The sequence below is a fragment of the Pseudophryne corroboree genome, chromosome 1 (genome assembly GCF_028390025.1).
Source record: "Pseudophryne corroboree isolate aPseCor3 chromosome 1, aPseCor3.hap2, whole genome shotgun sequence".
Classification (NCBI taxonomy): Eukaryota; Metazoa; Chordata; class Amphibia; order Anura; family Myobatrachidae; genus Pseudophryne; species Pseudophryne corroboree.
The window spans coordinates 7,715,662-7,737,263 of NC_086444.1; the positions used below are offsets into that span (position 1 = coordinate 7,715,662).

At 47.4% G+C, this 21,602-nt stretch overlaps 1 protein-coding gene across 2 annotated transcripts in view; it reads right to left on the minus strand.

The window, feature by feature from the left end:
* Positions 1-1,392: 1,392 nt before the first annotated feature.
* LOC134958737 (uncharacterized) overlaps positions 1,393-21,602 on the minus strand; it is a 130,167-nt gene continuing 109,957 nt past the window's right edge. For both annotated transcript variants that reach the window (XM_063946490.1, XM_063941601.1), the window contains exons 7-8: positions 13,000-13,122; positions 1,393-1,728 (exon numbers count right to left, since the gene is read on the minus strand). In XM_063946490.1, the coding sequence (XP_063802560.1) occupies positions 1,615-1,728; positions 13,000-13,122 (237 nt within the window). In that variant the 3' untranslated portion in view covers positions 1,393-1,614. The remainder of the gene's footprint in view (positions 1,729-12,999; positions 13,123-21,602) is intronic.

The window sequence follows — 21,602 nt, forward strand, 5'->3', positions numbered from 1 at the left end:
AAAACTACTGGAAGTTTTTTCTCCCCAAACATAATACCCTTTTTTGTGGTACCTGGGGTTACATCAGAAATGTGTAAAACATTTTTCATAGCCTCAATCATATAACGAGTGGCCCTAGTGGACATTACGTTTGCGTCATCGTCGTCGACACTGGTATCAGTATCCGTGTCGACATCTGTGTCTGCCATCTGAGGGAACGGGCGCTTTAAAGCCCCTGATGGCCCTTGAGACGCCTGGGCAGGCACGAGCTGAGAAGCCGTCTGTCCCACATTTGGCATGTCGTCAAATTTCTTATGTAAGGAGTCGACTCTTTCGCGTAATTCCTTCCACAAGTCCATCCACTCAGGTATCTGCCCCGCAGGGGGTGACAACACATTTATAGGCACCTGCTCCTCCTCCACATCAGCCTCCTCATCAAACATGTCGACACAGTCGTACCGACACACCGCACACACACAGGGAATGCTCTGATAGAAGACAGGACCCCACGAAGCCCTTTGGGGAGACAGAGGGAGAGTATGCCAGCACACACCAGAGCGCTATATAATACAGGGATTAACTAAATGATATCCCCTTATAGCTGCTATACACTTATATTGCGCCTAAATTTGTGCCCCCCCTCTCTTTTTTACCCTTTCTGTAGTGTAGTCTGCAGGGGAGAGCCAGGGAGCTTCCTTCCAGCGGAGCTGTGAGGGAAAAATGGCGCCAGTGTGCTGAGGGAGATAGCTCCGCCCCCTTTTCGGCGGACTTTTCTCCCGCTATTTTGTGTATTCTGGCAGGGGTAATTATCACATATATAGCCTCTGGGGCTATATATTGTGATATTTTTGCCAGCCAATGTGTATTTATTGCTGCTCAGGGCGCCCCCCCCCCTAGCGCCCTGCACCCTCAGTGACCGCAGTGTGAAGTGTGTAATGAGTAGCAATGGCGCACAGCTGCAGTGCTGTGCGCTACCTTGGAGAAGACTGATGTCTTCAGCCGCCGATTTTCCGGACTCTTCTTGCTTCTGGCTCTGTAAGGGGGCCGGCGGCGCGGCTCCAGGACCGAACATCAATGGACGGTTCCATGCGGTCGATCCCTCTGGAGCTAATGGTGTCCAGTAGCCTAAGAAGCCCAAGCTAGCTGCAAGCAGGTAGGTTCGCTTCTTCTCCCCTTAGTCCCTCGCTGCAGTGAGCCTGTTGCCAGCAGGTCTCACTGTAAAATAAAAAACCTAAAATATACTTTCTTTCTAGGAGCTCAGGAGAGCCCCTAGTGTGCATCCAGCTCGAGCCGGGCACAGAAATCTAACTGAGGTCTGGAGGAGGGTCATAGTGGGAGGAGCCAGTGCACACCAGGTAGTCCTAAAGCTTTCTTAGATGTGCCCAGTCTCCTGCGGAGCCGCTATTCCCCATGGTCCTTACGGAGTCCCCAGCATCCACTAGGACGTCAGAGAAAAAGCGTTTACCTTCTCTGTGTCGACAATTTTAATGTTGACCTTTTGACCCTTCTGATCTACAGTAAGTCCATGTTGACCATTTAATGGTTCCCCTTTGAGCCCTGTTGACTTTTTGAGCCCGTCGACCATCTGGTGTTGTCTGTTGATTGTCTATATACTGCTGACGCAGAGATGCCGCATCACTGGGCTGAGGATCCGTCTGCTGGAGGCTGAGCCGGGGACACAGGCTGCGGAACGTCATATGGGATCCCAGCGGTGGAGTAGGTCGTGTCTGGCTGCTTCTTACCCGACTCCTACAACCAAGAGGTCACGAGACAGACGGGTGATTAGTATCTATAATATAGAAGCTCTGTAGCACAACCCCATGTGTTTCCACCAAACATAAAACTTCCCTTCTTACATTTGTTATAATTCATTTACAAGGTTTGATGATTTTAACCTGGTTTTGGGAAAATTCTGTTTACTTTAAGTGTCTTATTCCAACGATACTGAGCACCGTCAGGTAATATCGTATTGGGAACCTCACAATGGAAGTTTGTTGCTTGTGACTGTGAAACTTGACCATGCATAGCCAGATTAAGGGGGGGATGCAGGGCATACTGTACCCCGGACCAGCTCTGTCAGGGGTTCCCCCGGCCAAAGCTCACTGACATCACTAGCTTTTCCTCTTATGCAGCAGCAGAACCAGCAGTCAGAATATGAGCAGGACAGTATGCAGTGCAGGCAGAGACACGAGTATCATGTTTCATGAACTACTAATCGGGGTCCCCAACCAGAGGAGCGATGGGAGGATGGACTGTGTGTGAGCGCTTTGTAATTTGTTATCTAATGAGGTGCTAGAGAGATGACAGAGACACACAGAGAGTCCTCCTGAGTCCTGTCCCAGCGTGTAAGTAGTACAGAGGCTGCTGCTATTCTTGCATGTGACAAGATAAATTATAGATTTTATTTTTCTATGTGTATTTTATGGTTGTTTAAGTTGTCTTTGTTCCACTATAAGTACATTTTATAAAATAGTCGTCTTTCAATTAGGTGGAGCTATAAACAGTACCCAGGCAATATTAAACTATTAGTTTAAATCTACTATACACCATTGAGCTAAATGTAATATACACAATCTATACCTCCCACCATGACCCATTCCAGGAGGGACAAAATGCTCTCTACCTGGACTTCCTTCTTAAGTTATGATTGCAATCACCTGTGTTGAAACACCTTTCTTATCAATTTAATAGTTTAACAGAGGTGACATCAATCATATACTAAGGGGGGGATTCAATTGTTTGAAAAGTCAGTTGGGTGTCTGTTTTTTCCTGTCTATTAAATAGGATTAGGGTTAAAAAATAGACAACCAACTGACTTTTCAAACAATTGAATACCCCTCTAAGAGGGAAGTCAATGTAAAGAGCATGTTGTCCCTCCTGGAATGGGTCATTTTGGGAGGTATTCACAATCTTATACACAGCCCCTCCCCTCCACCGGGGCCCCCCTGTCTGAAGTGCCCCAGGCACCCCCAAGGCTTAATCCGGCCCTGTGTCCAGTCACACAGTACTGTATATACAATGTGGATGGGATGAAAAACACGTGGACCTGACTGTTGTGTTGGGACCCTACTCTGAGTTAGGGCCGGGATAAGCATTGGAGGTGCCCAGGACACATAAGACAGGGGGGCCGGGGGAAGGTGAGTGTATATTATGCATACCTCCCAGGGGCATTTTAAGAGAGGAGGGGACCCGCGTGCAGCCTCCATTGCGGGCCCCATTCTCTCCAGCAGCGAGTAGATGCTGGCATAATACCAGAGTCTACAGCGCATGCGCAGGTCTCTGGGAACATGGCGCCCGCACCTTGGCCCTCATTCCGAGTTGTTCGCTCGCTAGCTGCTTTTAGCACCTTTGCACACGCTAAGCCGCCGCCTACTAGGAGTGAATATTAGCTGTGCAGAATTGCGAACGAAAGGTTCGCATAATTGCGAATAGAACAGCGATTAGAAATTTCTTTGCAGTTTCCGAGTAGCTCGGGACTTACTCTGCCACTGCGATCAGTTCAGTCAGTTTCGTTCCTGGTTTGACGTCACAAACACACCCAGCGTTCGCCCAGACACTCCCCCGTTTCTCCAGCCACTCCCGCGTTTTTTCCAGAAACGCCAGCGTTTTTTCACACACACCCATAAAACGGCCAGTTTCCACCCAGAAACACCCACTTCCTGTCAATCACATTACGATCACCAGAACGAAGAAAAATCTTCATTAAGCCGTGAGTACAATACCAAACTTTTGTGCTAATTTACTTGGCGCTGACGCACTGCGAACACTGCGCATGCGCAGTTTGCTACTTATCGCACCGTTGCGAAGAAAAAGAACGAGTGAACAACTCGGAATGAGGGCCCTTGTTCCCTGGGACATCTCCAGTGTGCTTACACAAATCACTCAGAAATGGCCGTGGCGGCCATCTTCCCAAGTGATTTATGCCCGCACTGCAGTGCCGCCGCCGCGGGACCCATTATAGAAACGCAAACGCCTATGATACCACCCAACATGACCCATTCCAGGAGGGACAGAATGCTCTGCTCCTGGACTGGCGTCACCTGCGTTGAACTATTTAATTGATAAAAAAGGTATTCCGGCACAGGTGAGGAGAAGGAGCTGGGATCCCTGTGTCACTTACAGCCCTCACCCCCCTCCTATCGCTCCTCTGGTCCGGAAACGTTATCAGTGAGTCATGAAACCTGTTTCTCCTGTGTCTCTGTCTGCGCTGCATATTGTCCTGCGCACATTCTGGGTGCCTGGTTCTGCTGCTGCACAAGAGGGAGAGTTAGTGATGTCAGCGTGTTCCGGCTGGGGCCCCCCTGACAGAGGTGGGCCTGGGGTACAGTGTCCCTTAATCTGACATTGCTCTGAGTGTTAGGGTGCTGCAAAAAAACATTTTGTGTCATCTCTTCTAGGGGTAACCTAATCCACCCAGGGTAATCCTATGCAGTGCGCCCAAGATGGCTGCCTCACCTGGTACCTGTTTCAACCCGGTATTACTGTACGCTCATTTTGCTCTCTGCGTTTTTTTCGTGTCTGTGCGGGTGTATTACTAAATTAATATGTATTATGTGCATTGTGTTTGATGTCTGTAAAGCGATCTGAGTCTTGTTGGAGAAAGAGCGCTATTTAAATAAAATTATTATTATTATTATTATTATTATTAGAGCATGTGAGGAAGAGAAACTACATACTGTAGATAACAAGCCGCAGCTCGCCGGGCAGGATCAACTATGCAAAGCATTAAAAGGAAAGTATATTTAAACATGTATATTTTTCCAAGCATTATACAAAGCCCCGCCCTTCCTAACTCTCGGGGGGGTATTTGTCAAAGCTCCGGAGAGAGATAATATTGTGAGAGATAAATTATCAGCCAATTAGCTTTTACCTTACATCTTACAGGATTTGTTTAATACATGACACTTAGGAGCTGATTGGCTGGTACTCAGAATCATGATTTACTGCCTAATGATACTGCTTGGCATCTATCTGAGACCGGCTTCCCTGCCCTGTAAGCAGGACTAGACACTGGCTTCCCTGCCCTGTAAGCAGGACTAGACACTGGCTTCCCTTCACCATATGAAGGACTAGAGACAGACTTCCCTTGTACGTAGGACTAGAGACAGGCTTCCCTTCATCATACGCAGGACTAGAGTCAGACTTCCCTTCCCCATATGCAGGACTAAAGACCGGCTTCCCATCCCCTCTATGCAGGACTAGAGACCGGTTTTCCTTCCCCATACACAGGACTAGAGACCAGCCTCTCTTCCACATACGCAGGGCTAGAGAGACCGGTTTCCCTTCCCCATATGCATGACTAGAGACCGGCTTCTCTTCCACCTACCCAGTACCAGAGAGACAGGCTTCCCTTTCACCATACGCGGGACTAGAGAGACAGGCTTCCCTTCCCCATACGCAGGACTAGAGAGACAGGCTTCCCTTCCCCATATGCAGGACTAGAGAGACAGGCTTCCCTTCCCCATATGCAGGACTAGAGAGACAGGCTTCCCTTCCCCATATGCAGGACTAAAGAGACAGGCTTCCCTTCCCCATACGCAGGACTAAAGAGACAGGCTTCCCTTCCCCATACGCAGGACTAGAGAGACAAGTTCCCCTTCCTCATATGCCAGGGCTGGCCAAACCGGTCCTCTACCAATAGTTCATGTTTTCTAGGCCTCCTGGAGACCTGTAGAATTGTCAGTTAGGACTGAATGCAGTACATCTCAATTAGTAATGACTACACCTGTGCATCAGCTAGGTGGTCTGCAAAATGTGAACTGTTGGTAGATTTCGAGGACTTGTTTGGCCAGCCCTGTCATACACATTACTAGAGAGACATGATTCCCTTCCCATAGGCAGGACTAGAGACAGGCTTCTCTTTCCCCATACCCAGGACTAGAGACCGGCTTCCCTTCCCCATACCCAGGACTAGAGACCGGCTTCCCTTCCCCATACGCAGGACTAGAGACCGTATTTCTTTCCCCATACACAGGACTAGAGACTGGCTTCCCTTCTCCATACGCAGGACTAGAGAGACAGGCTTCCCTTCCCCATAGACAGGACTAGTGAGACAGGCTTCCCTTACCCATACACAGGACTAGAGACCGGCTTCTCTTCCCCATACCCAGGAAAAGAGACTGGCTTTCCTTCCCCATAGGCAGGACTAGAGACCGGCTTCTCTTTCCCCATACCCAGGACTAGAGACCGGCTTCCCTTCCCCATACCCAGGACTAGAGACCGGCTTCCCTTCCCCATACCCAGGACTAGGGACCGGCTTCCCTTCCCCATATGCAGGACTAGAGACCGGCTTTCTTTACCCATACACAGGACTAAAGACCAGATTCCCTTCTCCATACGCAGTACTAGAGAGACAGGCTTCCCTTCCCCATAGACAGGACTAATGAGACAGGCTTCCCTTCCCCATACACAGGACTAGAGACCAGCTTCTCTTCCCCATACCCAGGAAAAGAGACTGGCTTTCCTTCCCCATAGGCAGGACTAGAGACCGGCTTCCCTTCCCCATATGCAGGACTAGAGACAAGCTTCCCTTCCCCATATGCAGGACTACTGAGACAGGCTTCCCTTCCCCATACCCAGGACTAGAGACAGGCTTCCCTTCCCCATATGAGGACTAGTGAGACAAGCTTCCCTTCCCCATATGCAGGACTAGTGAGACAGGCTTCCCTTCACCATATGCAGGACTAGTGAGACAGGCTTCCCTTCACCATATGCAGGACTAGAGACCGGCTTCTCTTCCCCATACCCAGGAAAAGAGACTGGCTTTCCTTCCCCATAGGCAGGACTAGAGCCCGGCTTTCTTTCCCCATACACAGGACTAGAGACCGGCTTCCCTTCCCCATACCCAGGACTAGAAACCGGCTTCCCTTCTGCATACCCAGGACTAGGGACCGGCTTCCCTTCCCCATACGCAGGACTAGAGACCGGCTTTCTTTCCCCATACACAGGACTAGAGACCGGCTTCCCTTCTCCATACGCAGGACTAGAGAGACAGGCTTCCCTTCCCCATAGACAGGACTAGTGAGACAGGCTTCCCTTCCCCATATGCAGGACTAGAGACCGGCTTCTCTTCCCCATACCCAGGAAAAGAGACTGGCTTTCCTTCCCCATAGGCAGGACTAGAGCCCGGCTTTCTTTCCCCATACACAGGACTAGAGACCGGCTTCCCTTCCCCATACCCAGGACTAGAAACCGGCTTCCCTTCTGCATACCCAGGACTAGGGACCGGCTTCCCTTCCCCATACGCAGGACTAGAGACCGGCTTTCTTTCCCCATACACAGGACTAGAGACTGGCTTTCCTTCCCCATAGGCAGGACTAGAGACCGGCTTCTCTTTCCCCATACCCAGGACTAGAGACCGGCTTCCCTTCCCCATACCCAGGACTAGAGACCGGCTTCCCTTCCCCATAGCTAGGACTAGAGACCAGCTTCCCTTCCCCATATGCAGGACTAGAGACCGGCTTTCTTTACCCATACACAGGACTAAAGACCGGCTTCCCTTCTCCATACGCAGTACTAGAGAGACAGGCTTCCCTTCCCCATAGACAGGACTAATGAGACAAGCTTCCCTTCCCCATACACAGGACTAGAGACCGGCTTCTCTTCCCCATACCCAGGAAAAGAGACTGGCTTTCCTTCCCCATAGGCAGGACTAGAGACCGGCTTCCCTTTCCCATATGCAGGACTAGAGACCGGCTTCCCTTCCCCATATGCAGGACTACTGAGACAGGCTTCCCTTCTCCATACCCAGGACTAGAGACAGGCTTCCCTTCCCCATATGAGGACTAGCGAGACAAGCTTCCCTTCCCCATATGCAGGACTAGTGAGACAGGCTTCCCTTTACCATATGCAGGACTAGTGAGACAGGCTTCCCTTCACCATATGCAGGACTAGTGAGACAGGCTTCCCTTCCCCATACCCAGGACTAGAGACAGGCTTCCCTTCCCCATATGAGGACTAGTGAGACAAGCTTCCCTTCCCCATATGCAAGACTAGTGAGACAGGCTTCGCTTCCCCATATGCAGGACTAGAGACCGGCTTCTCTTCCCCATACCCAGGAAAAGAGACTGGCTTTCCTTCCCCATAGGCAGGACTAGAGCCCGGCTTTCTTTCCCCATACACAGGACTAGAGACCGGCTTCCCTTCCCCATACCCAGGACTAGAAACCGGCTTCCCTTCTGCATACCCAGGACTAGGGACCGGCTTCCCTTCCCCATACGCAGGACTAGAGACCGGCTTTCTTTACCCATACACAGGACTAGAGACCGGCTTCCCTTCTCCATACGCAGGACTAGAGAAACAGGCTTCCCTTCCCCATAGACAGGACTAATGAGACAGGCTTCCCTTCCCCATACACAGGACTAGAGACCGGCTTCTCTTCCCCATACCCAGGAAAAGAGACTGGCTTTCCTTCCCCATAATCAGGACTAGAGACCGGCTTCCCTTCCCCATATGCAGGACTAGAGACCGGCTTCCCTTCCCCATACGCAGGACTACTGAGACAGGCTTCCCTTCCCCATACCCAGGACTACTGAGACAGGCTTCCCTTCCCCATATGAGGACTAGTGAGACAAGCTTCCCTTCCCCATATGCAGGACTAGTGAGACAGGCTTCCCTTCACCATATGCAGGACTAGTGAGACAGGCTTCCCTTCACCATATGCAGGACTAGTGAGACAGGCTTCCCTTCCCCATACCCAGGACTAGAGACCGGCTTCCCTTCCCCATACCCAGGACTAGAGACCGGCTTCCCTTCCCCATACGCAGGACTAGAGACCGGCTTTCTTTCCCCATACACAGGACTAGAGACTGGCTTCCCTTCTCCATACGCAGGACTAGAGAGACAGGCTTCCCTTCCCCATAGACAGGACTAGTGAGACAGGCTTCCCTTCCCCATACACAGGACTAGAGACCGACTTCTCTTCCCCATACCCAGGAAAAGAGACTGGCTTTCCTTCCCCATAGCACGAAAAACGGCTGCGCTGTATGTCAGAAATATATCAAGGGTCTGTAAATGTAATTTAATATATGTCGGCAGAACGACACGAAAACTAAAGATCAGATTTCTGGAACATAGACGCAATATTCAGAAAGGTCTTTTGTTCCACAGTGTCTCGAGACATTTTCTTGACAAACATCAGAAAAATCCGGAAGACGTGAGATTAATAGGTATTGAAACCATTAAACCGACAATACGGGGAGGGGATCGATACAGGAAATTATGTCTGAGAGAGAATTATTGGATTCACAAACTAAGAACTCTCATGCCTGAAGGATTAAATGAGTGTATTGAATTCGACCTAACCTGATTCTTTCATGCTATCACCTGTCCAATTCTTTTACCTTCTTAGCTATCTGTTTCTATTAGATAACATTGTTCAAATTTACATACATCTGACCATTGTCTGTGTCGGTCCTGTTTAATCAATGGTTAGTGAATATCATTGGTCTGATATACTGATTTATATATATATATAAAAGGAGGGCAGCTATATTTAGACATCTTGAGGTTATTCAATTATTTGTCAGTTTTTTCAGATTTTTTCATTTATATATATTTTTTTATTTTTATAATTTTTTAATTTTTTATTTTTATTTTTCTATTTTTTTATTCATTTTTTTATTGATTTTTTCATTTATTATTTTTCATATATATTTTGTTCGGTCACTCACCTAGTGGTTGGTTGAGTTTATGTAAATAACAATATGTGAACACAACATAAGAGGTGAATGCGCACAGTGCTAATATGTATGACACAGTGGCGCATTTGGTTTAACTGTTGAACTCGGAAGATTTGAGTTCCCAGGTTCGCATCCAACTTAGGATGATACAGACAATATTATATACCTTTTTTATTTTTTATGAGCGTATTTTTAATATATTTCTTTGATCAGATATATTTATAATGCTGATACTTTTTTATTATCTTATTAATGTGACTTAGATTGTGCTATATTTACTGATTTAATTATATATTGATTGGATCAGAAAGAGAGGGATATTTAATCCAATTCCTGAGATGATTGTCTGATCTGAGTATCTTATGTCACATTAATTACATTTAAATCACATAAAGCTAATAAGAGTGGTCGATTTATTATAAATCAATAGGGACTGTGAAGCAAGTCGAGTATGCCATGTTTTATTAACAAATACAAATATTGCAGCATTGTTAAAAGAGCCAACGTTACTGAGTAGTTAGTAATCAAATACTGATTTCTGACAGCTGTACTCTGAACAGTTCAGAGCTTAAATACCGCACACTTTGGATGCAGGAAATCACCTTTGAAAAAGTCACGTGGAGCGTGACGAAACGCGTTAGGACCTGCCTCTTCACACACCTCGCACAGGTGTCTTTGACAGCACATCCATCAGATTTCTTGGACGGTCATATCCCTGATGCTCCACTACTAACAGCGGCACCAACGGATCCCGACACTCTCAGCCAGCCCACTGCACACGGCGCGGCTGTTTCTCTCCGCTGCATAGCGATTGTGGGCAACGCAGGACATTTGACCGGGGACGCCCGGTTCATTGACCAGCCCACCAGAGAGGTAACCACTTTATACGGGTGCTTTATTATTCACTATATCTGGAACTGCATCAATGACACGGACTTTCCAGTGTTTGTACAGCAGCTAACATCAGCAGCTGTGGATATAGACTGTCTCCTTGATTTTCAATACCCACATATCGGAAGATTACCGGCTATCAGACACCCTGTGAGAAAAGTTGTGTGTTTACTATTTTAATTATTTTACCCTTAGTCATTGGTACCAATGAATCTGACAACAATAGTTTTACAATAAATATCTTTTTATCTACGTTGGCTCTTTTCCCTTGATATATTTCTGACATACAGCGCAGCCGTTTTTCGTGCTTTTTTTGTTCTTGTAATTCAACTACACATAGTTGGTCGGCAAGCGCAGTAATTCAGAAAATTATTATTCTATTAAATATCATTTATATTGCATATGATACTACATCTACAGAGGCGCTGTTTTAGCAGTTAATAGATTTTATTTTTCCTTCCCCATAGGCAGGACTAGAGACCGGCTTCTCTTTCCCCATACCCAGGACTAGAGACCGGCTTCCCTTCCCCATACCCAGGACTAGAGACCGGCTTCCCTTCCCCATACCCAGGACTAGAGACCAGCTTCCCTTCCCCATATGCAGGACTAGAGACCGGCTTTCTTTACCCATACACAGGACTAAAGACCGGCTTCCCTTCTCCATACGCAGTACTAGAGAGACAGGCTTCCCTTCCCCATAGACAGGACTAATGAGACAGGCTTCCCTTCCCCATACACAGGACTAGAGACCGGCTTCTCTTCCCCATACCCAGGAAAAGAGACTGGCTCTCCTTCCCCATAGTCAGGACTAGAGACTGGCTTCCCTTCCCCATATGCAGGACTAGAGACCGGCTTCCCTTCCCCATATGCAGGACTACTGAGACAGGCTTCCCTTCCCCATACCCAGGACTAGAGACAGGCTTCCCTTCCCCATATGAGGACTAGTGAGACAAGCTTCCCTTCCCCATATGCAGGACTTGTGAGACAGGCTTCCCTTCACCATATGCAGGACTAGTGAGACAGGCTTCCCTTCACCATATGCAGGACTAGTGAGACTGGCTTCCCTTCCCCATACCCAGGACTAGAGACAGGCTTCCCTTCACCATATGCAGGAGGAGAGAGACAAGCTTCCCTTCCCCATATGCAGGACTAGAGAGACAAGCTTCCCTTCCATGTATGCAGGATTCAGAATCCCACAGAGCTTTTGATGCTCGCCTACAACATTCTCAGGACACCTCCACATGTCAGGGTAGTTACATGTGATCACTTTTCCACTGCCCAGTTCATGACCTAAAACGCTCTATTTCATTGAGCGATAGATCTGGATTATTTGTGTCTGACAGATATACAGAAAAGCGGTTAAATCCGCTTCTGCGCATGGGTGACAGGGGCTGCTGTCATATTAGGGGCCCCTACACACTGTGCTTTCAATCGGAGGAGTCTCTCTCCAGCAGCCGGTGAGGAGCTCCTCCATGTACAGTCAGTCTCACAGGCTAGTGAAGGGAAATTCTGCGAGACATGAGTGTGAGGCGAGCCACTGCCACAGTCTGCCATAGTGTCCCGTGCCTGTGCATCCCTGCAACGGAGACTATTGCTGCTGCTCCCTGGCTCCACTGCAGCCCAGCACACAGTATCTACTGATGGGCTGGAGAGTGAGCTTCTGCTGATAGTTAAGATGGAGGGGGGTTTGGACGTGGGACACTGTGGCCCCCTCCAACAAGTTCTGGCCCCTGTAATTAGCACCCACCCCCCTGCCCAGTGCTCAGGTGTCTCAGTTTTACATAACAATATCCAATTATTTAGATATTTGACAAGCCTAGAGATGCCAAACTCACTGCTTAGTAGACCTGGACCCCTCCTGGTATCTCTGGCTGGTGGGCACTAGGTAAATAATAAACACTAATATGTTGGCTTCTAAATAACACGCGAGTAAAACATTGTGCCCCCATTGCAAAGTACATCTCTATTTTTGCTCCGATTAGTGACTCATTAAATATTCCCCAAGTCATTAATGTAATCCCCACGATTGGGGATTAATACAGCCGACAGCCATGGGGGGCGACTTGAAAAGCGATTACAAAATAAAGAGGTTTTTTTTAGTAAATTTACCTCCAGAGTTAGTTGAATCATGTACATTCTCCCTCTGGGGTAATTAGGGCAAATAGTGACGTGTAAACCAATTTACCACCTAAAACTAATCTCTAATGTTTATTAAAATAGTGATTTAATAATTACTTCATTGTTACCCTAAGAGGGCGATGACAGGGGGCGTTGAGTCTGGCTGTAGAGCAGGTCACTGGCGTGTATCTAGCTGGGAAAGCTGTGACCCCCATTATATTGCAGGACGTTCCCCGGCAGAAGCTCCCATGTATGTCTGTGAATGTTTCCAGAGGCTGTCAGATAACAAGCATTATCATATTATGTAATAAGTATAACAACTGAAACTCACCATAGGCACATCATAAATTTCCTGGTAGAGATGGTGAGATTTGGCGGGTGGTAGCAGGTCCCCGGTCACTCCCGGATCACTGGCTGTGACGTAGACGGTCGTCACGTGTTTCTTAGGCTCCATCTGTCACAAACAACATCGAATAGAAGTTTGGGTAGAATCCATGAACTGTGGCACAGGGCTATCCGGTCTCTAGGTCGACAGTGTCTAGGTCGACCACTATTGGTCGACAGTAACTAGGTCGACAGGGGTTTTGGGTCGACATGCTCTATGTCGACAGGTCAAAAGGTCGATATGAGTTTTTCACGTTCCATTTCTTTTTTTGGAAATTTTTCATACTTTACGATCCACATGGACTACGATTGGGAACGGTAACCTGCCGAAAGCGGCCATGCGAGGGGATACGGTGCACTAACTGGGGTTCCCGGTCACTGAACGGTGAAAACTACACCAAAATTTAAAAACAAAAATCATGTCGACCTAGAATCCCTGTCGACCTCGTTACTGACAACCAACAGTGGTCGACCACACCCGGCACAGGAACAGTGCCCAGTATTTGACACCAACGGCATAGTACTGGTGCCCAGTAGTTGGTGCAGCTGGCATATTTCTACCCCTTTACATACCAAGGATCACCACTTAAATGTTGTCCTCTCCCTAGACATCTGTCTGGTTGATGTTTTTGGCTAAATTGCTATCCCATTTGATGATAGGTAACAATGGAGAAGATGGTGCTGCAACCCAGCTGTTCCGTGTTCTATGCCCCTCTGTGAACTTTTTGTACCTTTTATTCTAAAATGAGTCTGTACCCAGTATTCTCATAGATAGCTTTATATGGGAATCCTATCATTCTCTCTTCATAAGTCCGTGCTACATACAAAAGGCATGTGTTTCATCATACTGGTATGTATAAGCACGCTATAGTATGACAACTATTGTATATATGATGCATCATGTTATATTTCATTTATATATGTTCTTAGCTGTTCTAATAATGGGCTGAGTAGGACAGATATCTAAGGCCTTATAAATGATTGCGGCTTAAAAAAAAACATCCAAGATCAGCCGACAAACCGCACCTATGGCACACTCAGACCCTATTACATCTCGCCTTTATGCATGGATGCAAAAAAGTGAGTTTTTGCATAAGGTGCATCTCTGTCCTATTTTTAATGTGATGGAACTCTGAAGTTCTGTCTTTCCATAAAACTGGGCATTTTCAGGTGGGAACTAAGTATTAATTATGCAAGTGCTGGATCCACCCTGTTTTGTTGGAGTGCCATAGTGGTGTCATGGGAGTGGTGTTGGCCGATATCAAAAGTCTTGTATACAGGGAAGGGAAGTAATGATGGTTCTCTTGCACCTATCATGGGGCTGGTGCAAGTGCTGATACTAATTATTGGCAGATGCCTACAAGATGGTCGGTGTGTAGCAGAAGTGAGCCAGGAGGTTAGTCCACATGTTGACTCCAAACCAGGGCAAGGTTTATTGAAGATAACAGGAGACAGAAGATAAATCAGGAGATCGAAGATAAACAGCAGTCAACATGATAAGGTATCATTCTCTCCTGGGCTGGGTACTGTGAGGCTACAATAACACAGTGAGGGGCTTGGGCATATGCAGCCTCTTTTATGGAGCCAAGTAAACAACATGCACCTGGAGTCTTATCAGCCTGATTTTTAAGTTTGGTGACAGAGACATTTGATGTTATTGTAGCTGATGAGTCATTCACAATAACACTCAGTTAAGAGACAGCTTGTAGCGTTTAATCATTTAACTACAGTATATGTCAACATCCCCACCCATTCTATATTTAGCTTCATACAGAAAATGACTTTGTTCATAATCGTTCTCCGGTGGGCCAGTCTTTTCACAAGAGTCCACGTCCCATTTCCATTTAAAGATGCAATTTCTTTATCTACAGCAGATTTCCTTTCAGACCACTCATTCCTCAGTTTTGCTTCTTCTAAACTTTACAGTTCTGAGAAAGTAATACTGGCAAATTCCTCTCTATACCTATTTGGGGGCTTCCTTTTATTACGTCTTGTTGAAATCCTTAATTACTGTCGGCTTTCAAGGTTTAAAATCTCTTGGTTAGAAGTACTGATATTCACAGGTAGTTCAAGCATTGCACATTTCCCAGGCACCTCACAGTTTGACATAATAGGATATAACAATTTTTTTGTTAACAATGTCCCAAAGTCTATATTCCTTTGCTCTCAAGGCAGTAACTCTCTCTGCACATGTTACATCTATTCCACCTGCAGTGCACATGGGCCCTCATTCCGAGTCGTTCGCTCTGTATTTTTCATCGCATCGCAGTGAAATTCCGCTTAGTACGCATGCGCAATATTCGCACTGCGACTGCGCCAAGTAATTTTACAATGGAGATAGTATTTTTACTCACTGCTTTTTCATCGCTCCGGCGATCGTAGTGTGATTGACAGGAAATGGGTGTTACTGGGCGGAAACAGGCCGTTTTATGGGCGTGCGGGAAAAAATGCTACCGTTTCCGGAAAAAACGCAGGAGTGGCCGGGGAAACGGGGGAGTGTCTGGGCGAACGCTGGGTGTGTTTGTGACGTCAAACCAGGAACGACAAGCACTGAACTGATCGCAGATGCCGAGTAAGTCTGGAGCTACTCTGAAACTGCTAAGTAGTTTGTAATCGCAATATTGCGAATACATCGTTCGCAATTTTAAGATGCTAAGATTCACTCCCAGTAGGCGGCGGCTTAGCGTGAGCAACTCTGCTAAAATCGCCTTGCGAACGATCAACTCGGAATGAGGGCCATGGTTTTGCCCAACTGCTAAAAAAAATCCCTGCTGCGATCAACTTGGAATTACCTCCCATGTCAGGTTTCTTACCAGTGCACACACTTTAATCTGTGTTTTTCCATTTCTCTGCAGCAGCGTGTGCACCATTCTTTAGACCAGAGGTTCTCAAACTCGGTCCTCGGGGGCCCACACAGTGCATGTTTTGCAGGTAACCCAGCGGGTGCACAGGTGTATTAATTACTCACTGACACATTTTAAAAGGTCCACAGGTGGAGCTAATTATTTCACTTTGCGATTCTGTGAGGAGACCTGCAAAACATGCACTGTGTGGGCCCCCGAGGACCGAGTTTGAGAAGCTCTGCTTTAGACAAACCGCTGTTTGATCTGCCTCATCCCAAAATTTCTCTTCAAGACCAGCATCGTTCAGCATTGCACAGGTGCTTTCCACTATAGGGGGTAATTCAGATTGGATTGCTGCAGCAGCAGCGATCGCAGTCTGAATTACTATGCGCGGTGCAGTTGGCACGCCCCCTGCCAGCACGAATGTGCAGTTGGCACGCCCCCTCCCGGGACGCAGTTGGCACGCCCCCTCTCGGCACGAATGGGCAGCCAGTGAGATGCTATCAGTGCGTCCGCCGCGAGTGCACACGGCATCTCACTGGTGCGATCCGCCTCTGCCTGATTGACAGGCAGTGGCAGTCGCGGAGCGGGAGGGGGCGTGCCAACGGTGTTAGAACACATGCGGGGATGTGGGGCGGGCCTGACATGCGGGGCAGACTAGCCTTGTGCTCTGCGTCCCCCCGCATGTCAGAGTAACTGATCGTAGATGTGCTAAATTTTGCACATCTACGATCAACTCTGAATTGCCCCCATAGTGCGATTTGCACGCTCACTTACACTATTCTGTTCTGGTGTTCATGCATTTAGCTGATGTTTGATCCCATATTTTCTCATGAAGTCCCAAAAACTTCTGTTATGATACTATCCTCCATTGTTGTGGGATCTCAACGTCTTTAGTTTGTGACCCGTTTCAGTTTCTACTAAATTCTTATAGTCCACAATTTTATATATCACTTCACTCTTATTCTTAGCAAGTAAACATTGGTCATCCTTGTAATATCATCTATTGGTGCCATGAAATAGCTGAATCCACTAAATGATTCATGTCCCATAGGACCACATACATCTGTGGGCACCAATGAAGTTCTAGTTGCTGATTTCGGGAAAGGGCATCGGGTTTGATTTCCCTTCCTGCAACTTTCACACACTGGATGATCAGGATCATTATTGACATTCCTGTTACTGTTCCTTGTTGAAGTTTTTGTATGTTCCCATACCCTAAATGTTCCAATCACCTATGCCACAGTTCCATAGTTTGACTAGAGTCAGCAGCAGCCAACATTGGGGGTCATTCCGAGTTGTTCGCTCGTTAGTTTTTTTCGCAACGGAGCGATTAGTCGCAAACTGCGCATGCGCAATGTTCGCAGTGCACCTGCGCCAAGTAAATTAGCACAAAAGTTTGGTATTTTACTCACGGCGTAACAAAGTTTTTTCTTCGTTCTGGTGATCGTAATGTGATTGACAGGAAGTGGGTGTTTCTGGGCGGAAACTGGCCGTTTTATGGGAGTGTGCGAAAAAACGCTGGCGTTTCTGGGAAAAACGTGGGAGTGTCTGAAGAAACGGGGGAGTGTCTGGGCGAACGCTGGGCGTGTTTGTGACGTCAAACCAGGAACGAAACTGACTGAACTGATTGCTATTTGTGAGTAGGTCTGGAGCTACTCAGAAACTGCTAAGAAATTTCTATTCGCAATTCTGCTAATCTTTCGTTCGCAATTCTGCTAAGCTAAGATACACTCCCAGAGGGCAGCGGCCTAGCGTGTGCAAAGCTGCTAAAAGCAGCTAGCGAGCGAACAACTCGGAATGAGGGCCTTTGTTCAGTATCTAGACATAGAGTTGCTGTCCCTTTCTTATTGTGCACAGTATACTTGTTTTCTGCAAAGATAATTTTGTAGGATACTGATGGCGATTAAGTTAGTTCCAAGGTTAGGTACAAATAAAACTTCTTCAATATCTGTGACTACAGTTTTGCCTTTGATTTTTAGGTTCCCTGTAATTGTCCCGACTTTAGATGATGTGAGGACTGTATGCACTGAGTTAAAGCATTTTTCATTGCAATGGAAATGTCTGCGCCTGAGTCCATATACCAGCAGTCTCTCCTAAGGCTGACTGCTACAGATGGAGCCCTGCTCATCCATTCCTGTAATAGGATTACGTGAGCCAGGGCAGTCGGACTTAATCCCCTGCTGTATTGTTCTCTCTGTATTGTATTGCAGCTGAGAACAATAGACAAAAGGTTTATGCTAATACACCTTGGTGCACCATGGAGCAGCAGAGAAGGATAGATGAGCCTGGCTCCATCTGTACGTTCAAAGCTGGCTCGGTTTTCCTGGAATTGCAGCAGATTTGTCCTTACAATGTCAGTAGTTACTCCTATTATTGAAGGAATATACTTGCTGTTCTACAGCCAAGCCAATGATTCCAATGGCTGTATCCACCACATTGGGATTTGGGTTGTTTCCTGGATCAATCATGACCTTTCCTGTAGCTTCTCATGTGCATTTTTTAATAAAATTTCCAATTAGAGTAGTTCTTTGAGGCTTTCAGTTTTAAGAATCTCATACTTGAGCCTGGATTATACATTTTCACCTGAAATACAAAGTTGTAATTCTATTGAAATTTTCCTCCACAGCTACAGTTCTGACCCAATAACCTGTTGGTAGATGCCTACAAGTTTGTAGGTCAGCAAGGAGGTTAGTCTACACGTTGATTCCAAATAAGAGAATGGTTTATTGACAATAACAAGATACAGGTGACACGCCCATGACACTCCCATTACTCGCCCATAACACAGCCTCTTTTTGAGTTTATTTTTGTTTACCACCCATAGTCGCATATGCCTCTCAATGGTCTTCTCATATACTTTCGATTAAGTACGCAACTGTATGTGCATTCACATGTCACGATCCGGGTATCTGGACGCCATTTCTTACCCATCAGATGCCTCCTAAGGCTGGCTCAGCGCTCCAGGACCGGATCCCATCTGTTATCCTAATGTTCACATTCCTGCATCCTCTCCTGTCTCTCTGAGACGCTGTCACAGTAACGCCTTATTACATCTGGCATGGCGTCTCCCGCGGCCTCCGCCGCCGTCCCTGAGCTTCTGCATGCAGAGTGTCAGAGTGGCGATTACGTCAGCCGCGGCCTCCGCTGTGTCCGCGTGGTTGGATGTGCACTTGTCAGCCTGGCGTCTCCTGTCTCCAGTGGCCGGCGCCGCCATTACTGTTTTCATTACCACATGGATTACAAACCAAACTTCCCTCCAAGTGTCTGCATGGGCGCAGCCATCTTGGATTCTGTCAGCTGATCATTTCCTCCAATCTGTTGTCAGTATTGTTAATCTGCATAATTGCCTAGCCAATCCCTTCCTTGCTGCAGGTATAAATACACTGTGCCTGAGCAAGGAAGGCGTCAGTGCTTTGGTTGTCAAACCTAGTTCCTGTTTGTCTCTCTCCTGTGATTGTCTTCCAGGTTCCAGCTCCTGTCTCAAGACTTCCACCATAGAGACCCGCACCAGCATTCCACCTGCGGTGTAGCCTGACTCTCCAATCCATTGTGGATTCATCTGTTTCCAGCTACAACATTACCTGCGTCCAGCTCAGCTTCCAGCAGAGTACAGCTTCCCTTAAAGGGCCGGTGTCCTTTCTACACTTTACCACTCTCCACCGGTATTATTATTTCTCCGCTCTCAAGTTCTACATTTCAGTTCATATTTCATCGCTCCCAAGTTCATTTATTATTTAACTGGTTCCAGCCAGTATCCACTCCGTGCTAACAACAGTCTGGTTCCAGCCAGTATCCACAGCAGCTGTTTTATCTTCAGCAACCCAGCTTTTCCTGGAACACCAGCTGGCACAATCCTGGGTTATCTCCATTGCTACAGTCGGGCCTGGTAAGGACTTTCCATCTAGAAGATCATAAGAACTATCTCACACTACCAGTGCCCTGTGGCTCCTGCCATCCTGTAGTACCCAGGAACTGTATTTATTCTTTGCTGACTTTTACGTTTTCTTTTACTGCTGCTGTGTTGCGGAGTTGTCATAATAAACATCATTGACTTTTATCCAAGTTGTCGTGGTCACGCCTTCGGGCAGTTATTATTCATGTTACTTACATGTCCAGGGGTCTGATACAACCTCCCAGGTTCCGGTACATCTCAGCCCCTACAACTGAGGCTGCCTCCCGTCAGCTCAGGCCCTCAGTTGTGACAGTAAGCACTGACCTAATGAATCCAGCCGGAGACCAGGATCAAGCGGCCAGGCCGATGCAAGAACTGGCAGCCCGACTAGAACATCAGGAGGCTGCACAGGGCCACATCATCCGCTGTCTCCAGGATCTCTCTACTCGGCTGGATGGGATTCAGACAACTCTCCGTGGATCAGGCGCGTCTGGTGCGTCAACCACAGTGACTCCAGCTATAACCCCACCCACCTTACCCATTTCTGCTCCACGTCTTCATCTTCCAACGCCAGCAAAATTTGACGGATCTCCAAGATTCTGCAGGGGATTTCTCAACCAGTGTGAGATTCAGTTTGAGCTACAACCTGGCAATTTTCCCAGTGACCGTACAAAAATTGCCTACATTATTTCTCTTCTCAGTGGCTCAGCCCTTGATTGGGCATCACCGTTATGGGAGAGGTCCGACACCCTGCTATCTTCCTACACTGCCTTCGTGTCAACATTCAGGCGCATCTTCGACGAGCCAGGCCGGGTAACCTCAGCTTCATCCGAGATTCTCCGTTTACGCCAGGGGTCACGTACTGTAGGACAATATCTGATACAGTTCCAGATCCTGGCATCCGAACTGGCATGGAACGACGAGGCCCTGTATGCTGCATTCTGGCATGGCTTATCTGAGCGTATTAAAGATGAGTTAGCTACCAGAGACTTACCTTCTAAGTTAGATGAGCTAATCTCACTCTGCACGAAAGTTGATTTACGTTTCAGAGAGAGAGCAACTGAGCGTGGAAGATCATCTGCTCCAAAATCTTCTGCTCCTCCTCCTCGTCAACTGTCACCATCTAAAGATGAGCCCATGCAACTTGGCCGTTCCCGTTTAACTCCTGCTGAGCGCCGAAGACGTCTCTCCGAGTTTCTCTGTCTCTATTGTGCAGCTCCGTCTCACACCATTAATGCCTGTCCCAAACGTCCGGGAAACTCCAAATCCTAGCTCGCCAAGGAGAGGGCCGGCTAGGAGTAATGATCTCCTCTCCATCTCCTCAAGATTGTAATCTCCCAGTCTCGCTTCAAGTTGCTCAACGTTATCGGAACGTCATTGCCCTCCTTGATTCCGGAGCAGCTGGGAACTTTATTACCGAAGCCTATGTTAAACGGTGGTCCCTACCCACCGAGAGACTTCCTTCGTCCATTTCTTTAACTGCCGTGGATGGCAGCAAAATTTTTGATGCAGTTATTTCTTTAAGGACTCTACCAGTTCGTCTGAGAGTGGGAGTTCTTCATTCCGAACTTATTTCTTTTTTAGTGATTCCAAGAGCCACACATCCTGTGGTCCTGGGCCTTCCATGGCTCCGTCTTCACAATCCTACAATTGATTGGACGACTACGCAAATCCTGGCATGGGGTTCCTCCTGTGCTGAGACATGTTTGTTTAAAGTATTGCCTGTCTGTTCTTCCTCCCCCAGGTCGTCTGATGTTCCACCTCCTCCATATCAAGATTTCACGGATGTGTTCAGTAAAGCTTCTGCTGATA